Source organism: Mytilus edulis, chromosome 4, assembly GCF_963676685.1.
Source record: "Mytilus edulis chromosome 4, xbMytEdul2.2, whole genome shotgun sequence".
Taxonomy (NCBI): Eukaryota; Metazoa; Mollusca; class Bivalvia; order Mytilida; family Mytilidae; genus Mytilus; species Mytilus edulis.
In genome coordinates, this window is record NC_092347.1 from 17814261 (window position 1) to 17833549 (window position 19289).

The 19289-nt window shown below is 32.6% G+C and overlaps 2 protein-coding genes across 2 annotated transcripts in view; one reads left to right on the forward strand and one right to left on the reverse strand.

Moving 5' to 3' along the window:
* Positions 1-3: 3 nt before the first annotated feature.
* On the forward strand, positions 4-11250 carry LOC139519105 (large ribosomal subunit protein mL65-like). The gene is made up of 4 exons (XM_071310912.1): positions 4-854; positions 7240-7351; positions 10157-10330; positions 10822-11250. Exons 1-4 carry the CDS (start codon positions 45-47, stop codon positions 11199-11201), a joined length of 1476 nt encoding a protein of 491 aa, XP_071167013.1. The 5' UTR covers positions 4-44; the 3' UTR covers positions 11202-11250.
* A 2644-nt stretch (positions 11251-13894) lies between these two features.
* Positions 13895-19289, reverse strand: part of LOC139521746 (serine/threonine-protein kinase ATR-like) — a 91172-nt gene continuing 85777 nt past the window's right edge. Inside the window, exons 66-68 of the mRNA XM_071315318.1 lie at positions 18847-18979; positions 16566-16697; positions 13895-14953 (exon numbers count right to left, since the gene is read on the reverse strand). Coding sequence (XP_071171419.1) covers positions 14894-14953; positions 16566-16697; positions 18847-18979 — 325 coding nt within the window. The 3' untranslated portion in view covers positions 13895-14893. The remainder of the gene's footprint in view (positions 14954-16565; positions 16698-18846; positions 18980-19289) is intronic.

The following is a 19289-nucleotide window of genomic DNA, read 5'->3' on the forward strand; positions in this document are numbered from 1 at the left end:
ATGTCTATAAATTAATCGCACTACCTACCAAGATCAGAACGAAGATGGCGACCTCCACAACAAGATCACGACTTTTTAATTTATTTGACAAAATTAGATATAGACGCTTTATTTCAAGGTCAAATCAATCATCTGCTTTACAGAAAGCGGAAGAACAAGACAATGAATCACACTATCCCCCTATTAAACCGAAATACCCACCCGGGGAATGGGGTGAAATGGACAGAGGTATAGCATGGACTTGGCATGAAGAAGGAGAAAAATGGAAAAGTATGGCATCTGTTGAGGAGCGCCTGAGTTTTTTGGCGACCAAAGATTCAAAATATGGTTCTAAAGTGTGGAAATACAAATCAATCCAAACAAACACTGGCCTGTCAGATTATCAGCAAGACAAAACAAAAACTGTTCTGATCAATGATGCCCCAGAAGTTATCAGTAACATAGATATTGATATTGAAAATGAATTTAAAGACATTAAAACTATTCTCCAGGATAAACTTCTTGAGGAACAGGAATATTTAGTTCAACATCTTGGCAAAATGTATGACCCGAAAAAGCCGGAGGCTCTGAATACTAAATTAATTAAATCTTTGGTTTTTGATTTGGTTACAGTACTCTCTACTAAATATGAACATTTATTTGATTTACAACTTGATCCAGAAGTAGAAATTGCAGCTTATTGGGATAGATATGGAGTTCCACCAATAAAACCATGGAGAAACTATGAAAAAGCAAAGACAGATTACTCAATTCCAACATGGCCTCTTCCCAAAAAGTTTTTCCAGAACTATTCAAAGTATCAGTCTCAAAGCAAGCTAAGCTGTCAGTTACGGACATCAAATCCATTACCAGAGGTAAAATTGATAGGGTTTGAAACCTACTCATGAATGATACATAAAATATAAAATTGAGAATGGAAATTTGGAATGTGCCAAAGAGACAATAACTCGACCATAGAGCAGACAACAGCAGAAGGTCACCAACAGGTCTTCAATGCAACAAGAAATTCTCGCACCCGGAGGCCTTCTTCAGCTGGCCCCTTAACAAATATATTCTGGTTCAGTGATAATGAACACCATACTAAACTCCAAATTGTACACAAGAAACTAAAAGTTAAAATAATACAAGACTAACAAAGGCCAGAGATACATGTATACGAAACACTTAATCCCACTTTCAACAAGTCTATAACCATACTTGTATAGAGTTTGTTCATTTTGAATGCCCTAGTTGAAATATATGAACATGACTATTTGTCTAAGGTAGCAAAATACAGTTCTAGGAAAAAAAACTAAAATTTGCCCTTATGAATTTTACCATCCCCTTTTCATTGCTTTCTTGCAATATCAAGCTTCTGTTTGTGTCATATGGGCATATGTTACGTAATCAGAATCTTCCATAGATTTTTTATCCAGTATATAAAATGGTAAAATATAATTTCTTTTTGGTGTATCCATGGCAACAATCTGCATTTATTTGTTATAAAATATTGCAAAAAAGGGGGGGAAGCTGTCACATATTTCCCCAAAATTTGGCTGAAAGTAGAATTTCAATCGCTCGAAGTAATACCTTTTCTGAAACTGTACATATATCATTCAACAAATTCAATGAAAATCATGTCTTTCGTCTCATTTTTTTGTAAAATTGCGTCAAAAACTTCGTGTAGAAAAAGAGTGTTTGTAAACAGCACATTAATTTCTGGACTGATGGCTGGTCTAGTTATGAAAATTCGGATTATCAAACAGAAAACAGCCCATAAAACATGTAAAAAATAATCTTGATGCACTTATAAACCATCTTTGAAGGCTAAATTAGCACTCATCTGTTAAAAATTAATTTTATTACACAATAACTCCTATTTGAAAAATCCACAGGGGCCAAAATGCGAAACTAAACACCTAACTGTGTATTGCTACCTAAGGTCTATTATGAAATGGTATTGGGTTTTAAAATGTACAGTTGTTGGACAAAAGTGAGTTCCCACTCAAAAAATGTCCTATCATTTCAGATAAAATAGATATTTTTCAAAAAAATATTACTAAGTAGCTCTTTAAGTGATTTTTGAAATATAGATACCATAAGCAGAAATGTCTGAAGGTTTATTGTTTATTTGGACATACTATAATTCATGCTTATTTTAAATTTCTGACGAGGTGAACATGAAGAAAAATATTTAAGAAAAGATTGCTATATATACATTTGTATTCTAACCAAAATAAAATCGTTAAAATTTGCATTTTTGTTTAACCCATTAGATAGTAAAAACAAACCGCACCAAAATTATGGCCAAATAAATAAAAAAACTTCAGACATTCTGCATCTCATGGTATTTTATAAAAATCGCTCATAGATTTACTTGGTAATGATTTTTTGAAAAATTTCGATTTTAGTTGAAATGATAGGACATTTTTTGAGTGAAAACTCACTTTTATCCTATGACTGTACATGTATGTATGTATTTTTTTATAAGATTTGCTGAAAAGTGTATAAAAAATTGAAATATCTGTAGATATAAAATAAAAAATATTTAAGTAAAAATAGATGTGGTATGAGTGCCAATGAGACAACTCTCCATTCAAATAATAAATTATAACAGTGAACCATTACAGGTAAAGGTACGGCCTTCAACATGGAGCCTTGGCTCATGCACAAATGATAGTATCATAGGTATTTATAAATCATCAGTCCATATATTATCATTTAAAGCAGAAATTGTGCATTAAATAATACAATGTCCATATTCAGTCTGTCTGTTTGTTCAAATCCATGACATATCGCCCCACTTCCTAAAATTTGCCCTACTCTTTGTTTACCAACTCACCCCACTTAAATTATGAAAACGGTAAAATCCATTGAAAATAGGTTGGATAACTTGCCCCACTTATGAAAAGGGTTAAAATACGGCTGAAATAGGACTGCCAACTTGACTGACTCATGAAAAAGATGCTTTCCTGATGTATATCTATATGCTCCTGTTTCTTATCAATAGATAAACCACAATGAATTTAGAAATGGTAACTTTCGCCACTTATGAAAAAGATGCTATACTGTTGTTAATCTATATGTTCCTGTTTCTATTCAATAGTTATGCAAAAAACTAAGCTTACAAGAACATGAAGAATAAAGTTATTCTGCAATATTAATGCGAAAAATTATATTTACTTTTAAGAATTATATTTTCAGAAAGTGAAACATAAATTTTTTTTTTTTTTTTTAGCTCACCTGGCCCGAAGGGCCAAGTGAGCTTTTCTCATCGCTTGGCGTCCGTGGTCCGTCGTCGTCGTCCGTCGTTAGCTTTTACAAAAATCTTCTCCTCTGAAACTACTGGGCCAAATTAAACCAAACTTGGCCACAATCATCATTGGGGTATCTAGTTTAAAATATGTGTGGTGTGACCCGGCCAACCAACCAAGATGGCCGCCATGGCTAAAAATAGAACATAGGGGTAAAATGTAGATTTTGGCTTATAACTCTGAAATCAAAGCATTAAGGGCAAATCTGACATGGATAAAATTGTTTATCAGGTAAAGATCTATCTGCCCTGAAATTTCCAGACGAATCGAACAATAGGTTGTTGGGTTGCTGCCCCTGAATTGGCAATTGGCAGTTTAAGTATATAGAAATCAATGAAATTTAAACACAATGTTAATGACTACAAAAGGAAGGTTGGTATTGATTTTGGGAGTTTAGGTCCCAACAGTTTAGGAATTAGGGGCCAAAAAGGGACCCAAATAAGCATTTTTCTTGGTTTTCGCACCATAACGTTAGTATAAGTAAATAGAAATCTATGAAATTTAAACACAAGGTTTATGACCATAAATGGAAGGTTGGTATTGATTTTGGGAGTTTTGGTCCCAACAGAATAAGGGGCCCAAAGGGTCCAAAATTAAACTTTGTTTGATTTCATCAAAATTGAATAATTGGGGTTCTTTGATATGCCGAATCTAACTGTGTATGTAGATTCTTAACTTTTGGTCCTGTTTTCAAATTGGTCTACATTAAGGTCCAAAGGGTCCAAAATTAAACTTAGTTTGGTTTTGTCAAAAAATGAATCAGTTAGGTTCTTTGATATGCTGAATCTAAAAATGTACTTAGATTCTTGATTATTGGCCCAGTTTTCAAGTTGGTCCAAATCGGGGTCCAAAATTAAACTTTGTTTGATTTCATCAAAAATTGAATAAATGGGGTTCTTTGATATACCAAATCTAACTGTGTATGTAGATTCTTCATTTTTGGTCCTGTTTTCAAATTGGTCTACACTAAAGTCCAAAGGGTCCAAAATTAAACTTAGTCTGATTTTAACAAAAATTGAAATCTTGGGGTTCTTTGATATGCTGAATCCAAAAATGTACTTAGATTTTTTATTATGGGCCCAGTTTTCAAGTTGGTCCAAATCAGGATCTAAAATTATTATATTAAGTATTGTGCAATAGCAAGTCTTTTCAATTGCACAGTATTGCGCAATGGCAAGAAATATCTAATTGCACAATATTGTGAAATAGCAATTTTTTTTTAATTAGAGTTATCTTTCTTTGTCCAGAATAGTAAGCAAGAAATATCTAATTGCAAAATATTGTGCAATAGCAAGATTTTTTTTAATTGGAGTTATCTTTCTTTGTCCAGAATCAACTTAAATATTTGTTATATACAATATACAATGTATATTCACTTTTTACTACCAACTGATAAATTAAAATAATCTTTACCATTCAGTGATAACAAGCAGTTTTTTTACATCTTAATATTTTATGATGTATTTAAATGAGTAGTTATTGTTGCAAACTCAATTAGAAATTTTAATTGAGATTAGTTTTGGAATAAGGGAAAGGGGGATGTGATTAAAAAAATTGGGTTCAATTTTTCTCATTTGAAATTTCATAAATAAAAAAGAAAATTTCTTCAAACATTTTTTTGAGAGGATTAATATTCAACAGCATAGTGAATTGCTCTAAGAGAAAACAAAAATTTTAAGTTCATTAGAACACATTCTGTGTCAGAAACCTATGCTGTGTCAACTATTTAATCACAATCCAAATTTAGAGCTGAATCCAGCTTGAATGTTGTGTCCATACTTGCCCCAACCGTTCAGGGTTCAACCTCTGCGGTCGTATAAAGCTACGCCCTGCGGAGCATCTGGTTACAAAATATTTTCCTCTGGAACTAAATGCCCAAGTTCATTATAGATAGACAAAATTGTAAGTAGCAAGAATGTTCAGTAAAGCAAGATCTTTAAACACATCACCATCACAAAAACACAATTTTGTCATGAATCCATCTGACGATTTGTTTTCTTTGTTTGATATTCATATAGACCAAGGTGAGCGACACAGGCTCTTAAGAGCCTCTAGTTTTGTATTCTGAGTATATTAGTTTTCATTTATATATATATAAAAAAAATAATTGGGGCGAGTTGGAAGTCTTGAAAATTATATATTTATCTAGATATTACATTTTTTTGCATGAAGTTGGGTGAGTTGGCAGTTCTAGTAAAATTAATGGGATTTAACACTTTTCACAAGTTGGGCGATTTTTTAAAAGTGGGTCGAGTTTGTAAACCAGTTTGGGCGATTTTTTTTATAAAAGTGGGGCAATTTGCCATGCTTCTGTTTGTTCATCCTACATGCATGTTGTTAATGGAAGCTTAATATGATTAACTTTAAACTTACATGTAGATTATAAAATAGATGTGGTATAATTGCAAATGAGACAACTCTCCACAAGAGACCAAATGAGTTAATGACACAAAAATTAACAGCTATGCATGTAGGTCACTGTTTGCCCTTCTACAAGGATCAGATGCTTAAGCCAGTCAGAGCTCAGACATAGATAAGTCTGAATATGCTTTTGACTCATAGAGGTCTAAATTTGTAAGTTTTAGGATTTGTCTCCCTTTAATGCTTGCAAGACAAAATACGACTTTTAATAAGTCAAATATTGTTAAGCAAGAAATGATTGACCAGAATCAAAAGGTTGCAAATATTGACTCCTACAAGTCGATAAGTTACCAGAATTGGTTAACTTCAAGACCCACGCATATTTATAAAAAGGTCATGCATCTAAATCAAATAATGACAACATTGAAAGCCAATGCTTTGTCTTCTGAAGAAAAATATGAATGAGAGGCTAAAAAATGGGGGAATCATGTTAATTAACCTTACAATGCAACCACCTGGATCCACACTTTAAAGAACATTATTTACATATGGCCCTTTATACTATTGTAAAATCCAAACATTGTAGCGCACCCGCGCGAATGAGCACTTCTCTTTCAAATCTCACCACTTCTCCCTATCAGTTTCAAAAAGAGAAGTCACTTCTCCCTATAATTCTGAAGTAGTGTGAGCCCTGACTTAATGAGGTAAAACATCTGTGCTAGTAAGGATGTTCAATTAGACTATTACATATAGATAGCTCAAGTCCTTGTGAACTCTTAGACAGGTTTTTGCTGTCATAGGTGGTGTACTTTGGCCACCAAGTCAAGTTAAGTTTTTTTATCAACAGAAATAGACCTAAATAAGTCTGTCATTTTGTGACTTAGATAAGTCTAAAATTGAAAACACATTTTTATAATAAATACATGTTTTGACTTCTTTAAGTCAAAAACAGAAATCGACTTGTTTATGTCTGAGCTCTGACTGTAAGCCCACACCACATTCAGCTATAAAGGACGAGAAATAATGTGTATTATGATGCCTCGTGCACTAAAAATGTATGTTTATTTATATTTTTTATCAAGATTTCATAGTTAACTAAACATGGAACTGTCATATTGTGAGCAGGGCATGATAATGACATCATCTCAATTTCAAAGTTGTAAAGAACTAAATATTATAAGAATTTGAAAAAAAAATAAACCAATAGACTATTGTTAAATGCATTGTTAAACATTTATACATTTGTAAAAGAATTGTTTTTATTAGTTTTAAACATTTATACATTTGTAAAAGAATTGTTTTTATAAGTTTTAAACTTTTATACATTTTTGTAATACAATGTATTTAATCATCAATAAAATATGTAATTAAGGCATTTGGTATTCAGGTTTACCTCTTATCATGAGATTTGTTACATGTATATTTCAGGCTGTACTTAAAACCTAGTTCTTTATAAACATTGTGCTCTTCCCAAGTCAACAGTTTCTTTTTTATTTCATAAGTCTATTTATGATATACTATGTTTATTTAATGAATAATTTTGTATTTAAAATTAATAAGCTTTTAAATTTTCTCCTCTTTTCAGTTTCTACCAAGAGATGATGTTAAGTGTACAAGTGAACCCTATCCAGAATGTAGACTATGGCCTAATGTGTTAGGAACCCCTAGTGGTTGGGTCCAACCAAAGTGTGATCCAGGTCGGTACTAGATATTGTATGTCTGTATGGAAGTCATTCATGTGCATAAGAAATTATGTACATTTCAAAACTGTTTTATTCATTTCTACCACAAAGTTGTACCTCTTAAGAATAATGGTCATTGAACAGTCAACAGTAAGTTATTATGGTTGTTGTTCTTAATTGCACATATTATTAAACTTGCAATTTGTATTTTTATATGCCTGTCAAAATTATGACAGTACGTATTATGGTATACAAATGTCCAGTGTCCGTCCTTCTGTCTGTCTGTCCGTCCGTCTGTCTTTCCATCGTAAACATGTTGCACTGTAACTTGAGAACGACTTAACCAAATTTCATTAAACTTAATATAGTTGTTTCTTATGATGGTCAAATGATCTGTATACTTTTTGGTGAAAATAAGATTAAAACTTTTTGAGTTACAGCACTCTGTAACTAAAACAGGGGTGTGTTTTTATACGCCCGTCAAAATTTTGACGGGACGTATTATGGTATACAAATGTCCGGTGTCCGTCTGTCTGTCCGTCCGTCTGTCTGTCTGTCTGTCTGTCCGTCTGTCCGGCGTAAACATGTCGCACCGTAACTTGAGAACGACTTATCCAAATTTCATGAAACTTAATATAGTTGTTTCTTATGATGGTCAAATGATCTGTATACTTTTTGGTGAAATTAAGATTTAAACTTTTTGAGTTACAGCACTTTGTAACTAAAACAGGGGTGGGTTTTTTTTCACATGTCGCACCGTATCTCAAAAACATTTCTTGATTATTGCTTAAAACTTTACACACTTCTTAGTTATATTAATTTTAATATCTGTATACTTTTTGGTGATGATTCAAAATTTCATTTTTGAGTTTTTGAGTATTTTGTAAAAAAGGGGGAGTTTTTTTTTACATGTCGCGCCGTATCTCAAAAACGATTTATGATTTTTGCTTAAAACTTTACACACTTCTTTGTTATATTAATCTAAAGATCTGTATACTTTTTGGTGATGATTCAAAATTTCATTTTTGAGTTATTGAGTATTTTGTAAAAAAAAGGGGGAGGGTTTTTTTACATGTCGTGCCGTATCTCAAAAACGATTTATGATTATTGCTTAAAACTTTACACACTTCTTTGTTATATTAATCTAAAGATCTGTATACTTTTTGGTGATGACTCAAAATTCTTTTTTCGAGTTATTGAGTATTTTGTAAAAAAGGGGAGGTTTTTTTTACATGTCGCGCCGTATCTCAAAAACAATTTATGATTATTGCTTGAAACTGTACACACTTCTTTGTTATACTAATTTAAAGATCTGTATACTTTTTGGTTTGATTCAAAATTTTATTTTAGTGATATTTGTAAAAAAAAAACAGGGTGGGGGGGGGTTCACATGTCCCGCCGTGTCTCAAAAACAATAAATGGTTATTGCTTAAAACTTCCTCAGAAACTAATTATGATTATTGCATAAAACTTCCACACAAGACTTCGGGCCTATCATGCGCTCATGGCGTAACTGTTTATTTTTCACATGTCACACCGTATCTCAAAAATGATTTTTGATTATTGCTTAAAACTTTACACACTTCTTAGTTATATTAATCTTGAGATCTGTATACTTTTTGGTGATGATTGTATTGTTCTCATCTGTTGCTAACTCATGTGGGGATTTTTTAAACTTAGGGTTCAAGAAATTTTCAATTGCACAGTATTGCAAGTATTGGGCAATACCAAGAAATCTTCAATTGCATAGTATTGCCCCACAGCAAGAAATCTTCAATTGCACAATACTGCACAAAAGCCCATTATTGCGGAATAGCACAATATTGTGCAACAGCACAGCATTGCGGAATAGCACAGTATAAAGCAATAGCAAGGAATCTTTAATTGAATATTAATAGCACAGTACATGTATTGCACAATAGCTAGAAATCTTAAATTGCACAGTATTGCGAAATAGCTAGAAATCTTAAATTGCACAGTATTGCGAAATAGCAAGAAATCTTCAATCGAAAGAAAATACAAATCTTTTAACCAATTTTAATGGGATTAATTTAAAGTCTTTAATTTTTGGGGGCTCTAACCTTGTTACGGCTTGTATTAATATTTTGGATATTGGGCCCCATTTTTGAATTGGTCTACATCAAGGTCAAAGGGGTCCAAAGTTAAATTTTGTTTGATTTAATGAAAAACTGAATGATTGTGGCTGTATGATATGCTGAATCCAATGTGGATTTAGATTTTTTATTTTTAGCCCTGTTTCAAATTAGTCCATATTAAGGTTTGAAGGGACCTAAATTAACTTTGTTTGATTTCAACTAAAATAAACATTTTGGTGTTTTTCTATATGCTGAATCTAACCATGTTAGATATGGGATATCAGACCATTCTATGTTATTGTATGTAAGTTCAATGTCCCATTTCAAGTTTTTAAGAAATTGTTCACATTTATTTTGTGTCAGAAACCAACATTATGTCAAAATTTAGATCACAATTCAAATTCAGACAGTATCAAGCTTGAATACTGTTTCCAAACTTGACCCAACTGTTCAGGATCGACCTCTGCAGTGATATCAGGCTGCCCTCAGCATTTTTTTTTTATATCAATGGAACAGTAGATATCAGGTTATAGTTAATTGAGTATCAATAATGTAATTTTGTTTTGTTGTTTTGTTTGCTCATTGAACATTGTTGATGGCAATGAAATATTCTGATTCATTGTATTTTTTCAATTTAGGGTTCAATTCATATTGACCAGAACTGTCATAGTGAAGATATATCTGTGAACCAACTCATTAGTGTTTGCATTTCTATATTTTGTAGGCTATGTTCCACAAGATCCATACCAGTTTGTAAATCTCTCCTTCGTACCACGTAACTTATCCTACCTTCCATATTTAGAGAAGAATCTCGGAGCGGAAAATGCTGCTGAATCACTGAAATACTTTGGAATGAACACTGCCTTTATATCCACTGTAGCTCAAGCTTACAACCAAGGTATGATAGAGACAGTGCCATGATTCACTTCACTCCATATTTTACTGCAGTATATTTAATTCATTGCATATAGAAAACAACATTAACAAAGTTCAGTTTTCTTGTTTGAACATCAACATAAATGTTTATTATTACATTTGTTCTCATTGAAAGATTGATTGATAGTTGTTGGTAATCACATTATTAAACACTATTGGCTTAATCATTAATTGCAGCCAGTTTTTATTGAGATAAGGAACTAAGAGTACCGAAGAAAACCACAGACCTCAGTTAAGATCTGAGACCAGCACAAACTTTATATTTGTGTAAAATTCATGCCTTCATCATCAGCCTAGGGTGAATGAAAGATTTGGAACATTTATGTGGGTAAGGAAATCTTCCAAGCTGAAACCTCGTTTCCTAAATTGTTTTGCATCACACATTTGAATTTATATAAGTTTTGCTTCAATAGTTTTTCTTTCAAGCTGTTACACATATATTTTATTTTGTAGGATTCAGCACCTTTGTGGATATAACTTACCCATTCACAACACAGACAATAATGACAGATGGTAGATTGTTCTCTGTCTATTCTTATCAATTAAATACACTTCATTTGTGGAAAGGTGACGAGGTGAATCCACTCAGGAACATCTGCTTCTTACAGGACAGTCTACCTCTGTATGATGTCATTGAAAATGGACAGATAAAAGGTTTTAATGACGAAACCTTTAAAGCCTTAATGAGATGTTTCGTGTTAAAGCCTGTGGATCGGGGATGTGACCTAAGACCAACAATTCCACAAGATTCACTCGACAGAATGGAACCAGAAATTCCTAAATATGTGGAAGAAATAATTATTGAAAAAGAAGTTATTTATGATGAAAGCTAAAATGATCAAAATGCTGGCTTTAGATGAAAATAAATTATATCTGACATTTCTTGCATTTTACTCTATAGGTTCCATTTATATTTAGTTAGTAAATCCTACAAAAATAAGAATCTTTTTTCTAATTGCTTTAATGATATCATCAATATCAAGTTTGACTTGAACTATTACATTATAGTAGCTTTAATGATGATCTAAAAGAGGTTACTGTTATGATGGACAACAAATAGATTGCAATAGCTCATGTGACCCCTTTTGACAAGTTGAGCTGAATACCAAGATAGAAATATATCTTTGCTCAAAGTTTTTTTTGGTTAATGTTTCATATAAATTGTATGTAATTTTACCTCAAAAATGCTTTTTAAAAATCAAATTGAAATTTCTACACAAAATGAATAAGTCTAGAAAGTTGTTTTCTTCATAAAATGAGGAGATTTTGTATGATTGCCAATGAGAAATTTATTTACCAGAGACCCACAGAAGAGGATGTAAACAATTACAGCTTACTGTATGGCACATACTATACATACAGCTATAAAGGCCCTGACATAACAAAATGTGTAACAATTCAAAATTGAAAGTCAATGGTCTGACTAATGTTAACAATAAACATGACAGAGAGCAATAACCTCCTTACTTTGGATAGACACATTAACTAAATGACAACCTCCTTACTTTGGATAGACACATAAACTTGCTTTTGAGCACCCCTCCTTACTTTGGATAGACACATTAACTTGCTAAATGGCAAGCTCCTTACTTTGGATAGACACATAAACTTGCTTTTGAGCACCCCTCCTTACTTTGGATAGACACATTAACTTGCTTTTGAGCACCAAACAAGTGGTGTATCAGCACAATATAAGTACAAACTAAAAGTCAGTTGGAAAAGGACTTTACCCATCAAGTTTAAGCATGAAGAACAAATAAAAACCTTACAAATAGACAAAAAAAAAGCCCACAAGGTGGTACCTGATTGAGTACTCAGTTAATAATGAAAATTAATTTCTCACCTGGTTTGCTTTACAAATAACAAATGCATTAACAAAAGTTAATTTAGAATTAAAAAAAGTGAGTATTTAACAACATGAATCAAGTAGTACATCTTTTGATATTTTTTTTAGAAACCTAGATGATGAATAGTATTAATTCTAAGCTACAAGACTTATTATGAGTTGTAGGATAACTATAATTGGTATATCATTTCCTTCAACCTCTGCATGTCTGCCAGGCATAGTTCACCTGACCTCAACATTATTTCATGGATCAAGGTTCAAGTGACATTGTAAAGTCCACATCTCAGATGATATACTATTAAGCAATAGGTCCACTTTATTTAAAGTATGTGGAATGATTGTGAACCGTACATGTCAAACTGGCAGGTATCATCTGACCATGTTTTATGGTTTATTGGACAATGTTTATATTTTGTGGTTTAAAAGATTTCTTAGAAACAATAAGCAGAAGGCCCACTTTAATTGGTGTATGGACAATTGTAAGGTGTTTCATATGAACCCTACCTTATTTCATTGTGTAATGTTTTTGTGATTTAGTCAGTTTATCAGATACTATAAGCAATATGCCAACTATATTAAGTGAATGGAATGATTGTAAAGTGTACAGGTATGTCTTGCAGGTTTTATAGGACATTAATCTCATTCCCATGGTTCTTTATTCAATGTTCAAGTTTTGAGGTTTAGTCAGATACTATAAGCAATGTCAATATATTTTCGAGCATGGAATGATTGCAAGGTGTACATATGAACTTGACATCAATTTCATGGTTCATTGGTAAATTATGAGTTTTCAAGCAACATGTCAACTATATTTGGTGAATGATTGATTGCAAGGTGTACATGTCTGTCTGGCAGGATTCAAATAACCTTGACCTCATTTTCATGGTTCATTGGGTCAGTCCATATTTTGTTGTGGCATCTGTTTGTCAGGTGCTATAAGTAATAGCATCACTATATTGGTGTATTGAATTATTGCAAGGTGAACAATGTCATGTAGGTCTTTAATCGGACCATGATCTCATCTTCAAACCACAAAAATTGGAAAGAGTTACTTACTTTCACAGTATATCATAAAAAAAAGTGGCCATCTTGTAACATGGATTTATGCAAAATATGTTGATCCACATGTTTTTGAGATAATAATTATAAAATCCAGCAGTAAATATTACACACTTCTCATAACAACAAACCCTTTGTACTCAACTGATTTTCTGACTCATAGTTTTAATATTTTCATAAAAATCACATCCCAGTAACCATATTATTTTAAACAAGAGCTAATAAACCTCAAAACTAAATGCTATGTTAAGCTGAAAAAGAGCATGTACTAATATTAAAATCTTTTTAGCTAGACCCCATGACCTCTCAAACACTAGCTGTGAAGACCTAAACACCAAGATCATCCTTCATTAACAGACTAACAAAAAAAGTTTGATAACATCAAATGAAAGTTAGCTAGCTATAAAATCAGGTTCCAGCAACCACTTTCTACATAAGAAAATGCCTGTACCAAGTGAGGAATATGACAGTTCGTTTGATGTGTTTGAGCTTTTTATTTTGCCATTTGATTAGGGACGTTCCTTTTTGAATTTTCCTCAGAGTTCAGTATTTTTGTGATTTTACTTTTTTTTCAATTCTATAATAGAAATTCTTCATCTCTACAATGATGAACAACACATGTCATGGTACATTTATTTATTAACAGAACAAACAGGAACAACTTACATGTGAACAATTTAACAAGAGACATTATAACAACAATAAATAATAGTGTTAATTACTTTAACATGATTTATGATTGAAACAGAATATAACAAGATATAAATTGTATTAAACCTGTATTGCTAGTACTTAACTGTTTATTAGATGTTATTGGATAGAAGAGGTGTGCAGGATAGTGGTCCATTTATTACAGAGATAGAAGAAGTACTCAGGATAGTGGTCCATTTATTGCAGGGATTTCATGGTTTTTGAAAAAAAGAGTTATTGCTAAATTATTCCTAACATTTCAATGATCTTACAGAATAAACTTTAACAAAGTTGTCAGCCATATTTATTAAAAAATCACCTGTTTTAATTTTAATACATCATTTTTTCAGCCAAATAGGGCTCAGATCACCATCTCCTTTGAAATTATAAAAAAAATCATTTTTGTGATGTAATATCTAGTTGGTTTTAGTGTAAACAAAAAATGTCTCAATATTTTGAGACAGATCCTGACCCTTATCCTTTTAACTGTATTTTAGGAAATGGGAGGACTTTCTTATTCCACAAAAATAATTGTTAGATGATGATTTTCAGTAGCACCATATATGAAATATCAACCTTCAAATTTTATCAAATTACATTCTTGATAAATAAACATAAATAATCAGATATAATGATAGATGTTCCATTAAACTCTGATGCTCATGGCTCATGGTGTTCTATTAAACTCTGAGGCTCATGGCGTTTCTGCTTAGAATCATAAGAGAGTCAAAGGTGGTGTTGTATGATGTTTAACAAGCAGGATTCATGATTAGAACACATTTTCACAAGTTGAATCAATGATATGCTGCCAATTTTGTTGAACAAATAATCTGCTGCTTTGATGATTATGCATGCTGCCATATAGAAGACTTCACGTTTATTACAGATAGGCTGCCATATACATCTGGCATTGATGACACTTCCCGCCAATTACAGATATGCTGCCCATCCAATATACATCTGGCATTGATTCTTCTCATCTGTAGCATCCTGTAATAGTTCAAATAAATATGAAAAAGAGAAACATGAAACCATTTGAGCACATATCCCAGCATACTAAGCTATGTCTAGCTATTGAGCACATATCCAAGCATACACAGCTATGTCTAGCTATTGAGCACATATTCTACAAGTAGCAAACACAGCTATGTCTAGCTATTGAGCACATATCCTACATATAGCATATACAGCTATGTCTAGCTATTGAGCACATATCCTACATGTAGCATATACAGCTATGTCTAGCTATTGAGCACATATCCTACATGTAGCATATACAGCTATGTCTAGCTATTGAGCACATATCCTACATGTAGCATATACAGCTATGTCTAGCTATTGAACACATATCCTACATGTAGCATATACAGCTATGTCTAGCTATTGAACACATATCCTAGCATACACAGCTATGTATAGCTACTGAGCACATATCCTAGAATACACAGCTATGTCTAGCTATTGAGCATATATCCTAGCATACACAGCTATGTCTAGCTACTGAGCACATATCCTAGAATACACAGCTATGTCTAGCTATTGAGCGTATATCCTAGCATACACAGCTATGTCTAGCTACTGAGCACATATCCTAGAATACACAGCTGTCTAGCTATTGAGCGTATATCCTAGCATACACAGCTATGTCTAGCTACTGAGCACATATCCTAGCATACACAGCTATGTCTAGCTATTGAGCGTATATCCTAGCATACACAGCTATGTCTAGCTACTGAGCACATGTCCTAGAATACACAGCTATGTCTAGCTATTGAGCGTATATCCTAGTATACACAGCTATGTCTAGCTACTGAGCACATATCCTAGCATACACAGCTATGTCTAGCTATTGAGCGTATATCCTACATGTAGCATACACAGCTATGTCTAGCTATTGAGCACATATCCTAGCATACACAGCTATGTCTAGCTATAGAGCACATATCCTACATGTAGCATACACAGCTATGTCTAGCTATTGAGCCCATATCCTAGCATACACAGCTATGTCTTCCTACTGAGCACATATCCTAGCATACAAAGCTATGTCTAGCTATTGAGCACATATCCTAGCATACACAGCTATGTCTAGCTATTAATGTTATGTATCACCAAAGGTCCATTCTTAAACTCAAAAGAAATTAATGGTTGAATTGAAGTACTATCTCAAAAATACCTACTGCACAAAATAAACTTATACAGTTATTACATTTTCATAACATAAACACATACATTAATGTGAAATGTGGGAAATAAACAACAGACCAAATATTTTGAAATTATATTATGTTCTCGCCCTGATATGCATGTATATATTGTTTACTACTGGAAATTAAACACCAATCCATTCATCCCTAAATACCGCAACATCTTCAGAAACAAATGACCAAACTTATTTACTATTGTAATATCTACATTTACTTTTGATCTAACTACATTTATAAGATGATTGACATGATCCTCTATAGAAAGAGCTACACTTTTTGGTCTACTTAAGACATACCGGTCCATGTATTTACATTTATAAGATGATTGACATGACCCTCTATTGACAGAGCTACACTTTTTGGTCTACTTAAGACATACCGCTCCATGTACTTACATTTATAAGATGATTGACATGACCCTCTATTGACAGAGCTACACTTTTTGGTTTAGCTTGTCCTCCCTGCTTTGGTTCATTTTTCAGAATTCCTTTTAATCTGTCTTCAATGTCTTGTACATGTTTCATGGCCTGAAATTTATGTTTAAAAAAGACAACATATAGTTTATGTACAAATCATGTATGTACTGAGTGTACACACTGCATAAAGTAACAAAGACATGTATAGGAAGCTTAATGACAAAAGCCTGTTACAATTTCTAGATCCCATATTGAAAAGACACTACTTCAATTGTAAAATAAAATAATTGCTTTGCTAACCACAGCCTGATACGACCGCAGATGTTAAACACAGAACAGTTGGAGCAAATTTAAACACAATATTCAAGCTTGATACTGTCTGAATTTGGATTGTGATCAAATTTTTGACATAGTATAGGTTTCTGACACAAAATAAATGTCAACGTCTTACAAATCTATTGCGCAATAATGTGCAATTAAAGATTCTTCTTGAAAATTTTCAAAAATTTGAAATTTAAAAAAATTTGATAAAAATATTTGAACCTCTTAAAAAAATTAGAAGCCTCAAAAGTTTTGAATCCCCCCTTGGAGCAATTACCCCCACACTGAATCCCAGCCTTTCCTTTGTAATACTGTGGATTCATTTTTATTCGTGGTATACCAATTTTCGTGGGTTTCGTGGGTCACAGCGAACCACGAATTTAAGAACTCAACGAAGAATAATCCCGAGAAATGTGTATGGAGTTGGATGTTTATTTCCGGTTATGTTATGCGGTTCTAGTATAGTGTTGACTAGCGATAAACATTGTAACATAACACGTGATTTTTATTGAAAGAAGATACAAGTATTTTGATTAAATCTATAATAAATATATCGAATATCAGTGATAATTTACTTTTTAAAATTGATTAAAACTGTTCATGGAAAATAACTGCAAGTTGTTAATTACCGTGTCATAGTTTGGTTTACCTGTGATTAAAAATCAATAGGATTAAGTACGGGGATATTGCCCGTAGGTAATATTGTTTATGACAGGAACATCTATTTTCACACCTTATACTTATATCACTGTTTATTATATCGTGATTAGGGAAATTAGCTTTTAATCATAAAGTTTTGAATGCCTTATAGAATTCAGACAAGAATTTATAAATTGTAAAACAAACAAATAATTAGTTGTCTCTGCCCATTATTGTAATCGAAGTTATCAATGAACACTTTAACCTAGAATGACCAATTAAGCGAGGATTTTGACAATTCAAAACTTTTTCAATGAATTCCTTCTTTTTAGTTTTGTTTTATTATTGATCGAACCAAGGATGTTATATGATCTCCTAAATCAAAAAGAAATCCACGAATTACGTATCTAATTTTTGTTGTTGTAATCAGCGATCCACGAATTTACGTATACCACGAAACGTCTTTTTTTCTCTATCCACGAAAATTGATACCCACGAAAATAAATGAATCCACAGTATAGAACCTTGTAGTACAATTTCAGAGAGATCCATACTCTTAACACAAGTTATTGTTCTCAAAACTAGAAAAATGCTTGTTTTTGGCCCTTTTTTGGCACCTAATTCCTGTATGAATTGGACAATTACCCCCAAACTCAATCCAAGCATTCCTTTTGTGATATGAAACCTTGTGGTAAAATGTCAACCATAACCCCCAAACCTTCTACTTGTGGTAATAAACATTATGGTACAATTTCAGAGCAATTGAAATACTCATACACAAGTTATTAACCTGAAAATAGAAAAATGCTTGTTTTGGCCCCTTTTGGGCCCCTAATTCCTTAACAGTTGGGACCATCATCCCCAAAATCGATCCCAACCTTCCTTTTGAAGTATTGAACCTTCTTCTTAAATTTCAGAGATATCCATTGACTTAAACTAAAAGTTATTGTCCGGAAACCAAATGTGTCTTCAGATGACGCAACACAGACGACAACAACATACCATTATATGATCCCCAAAAATTATTTGCAGTCGTACAATAAGAATAAATAAAGCTCACCCTTTGCAACAATAGTTGGTCGAAAAAAAAAAGGATAAAGAACTTTGAAGGACTGGTAATTAACAATTTCATACTAATATAAATGCACCAATTGCCTCCCACATGTTAATATTGTTTAACCCAATATTTCAGACAAATTTGTACCAATGTCAATCCAACTGGGTTTGCAAGTCCATGTATTCTTATATTCTGACCTTTTCTTAAGATTATTGATTTCTTATAACTGAGTTTTCAAAATACCTGTTCATTATTAATTTCTCCAGTATCAATAACAATTGACCTTTGACCAGGGACCAATGCTGACCTCTGACCCTGAGGTTTGACTGGTTTACTCCACTCCACTAAGGGATCATAGATAAAAGGCTTCAGCACACTGCAATTTAAATAGAATATAATTGGAGAGATTATTTGAATGATGAATTTTAACCGAAATATTGTATTATTGGTTTCAGTATAAAACTACTTGCACTGTAATTAAATGATCTGGGTAGTGTCATTGTAGCCTGCTTGTCTCGGATCTCTTTTTTTTAAGCATATTGCATTTAGGAATAAGAGCAAAAAGGATATGCTCAATATTTTTTTTAAACTGTTTTTTGTGTGTTGATCTAGTGCACAGCGGGTATAATCAAATGACATTTCAATATTTGTATTGGATATAGTCAAGTCATTTTATCTGATTACAA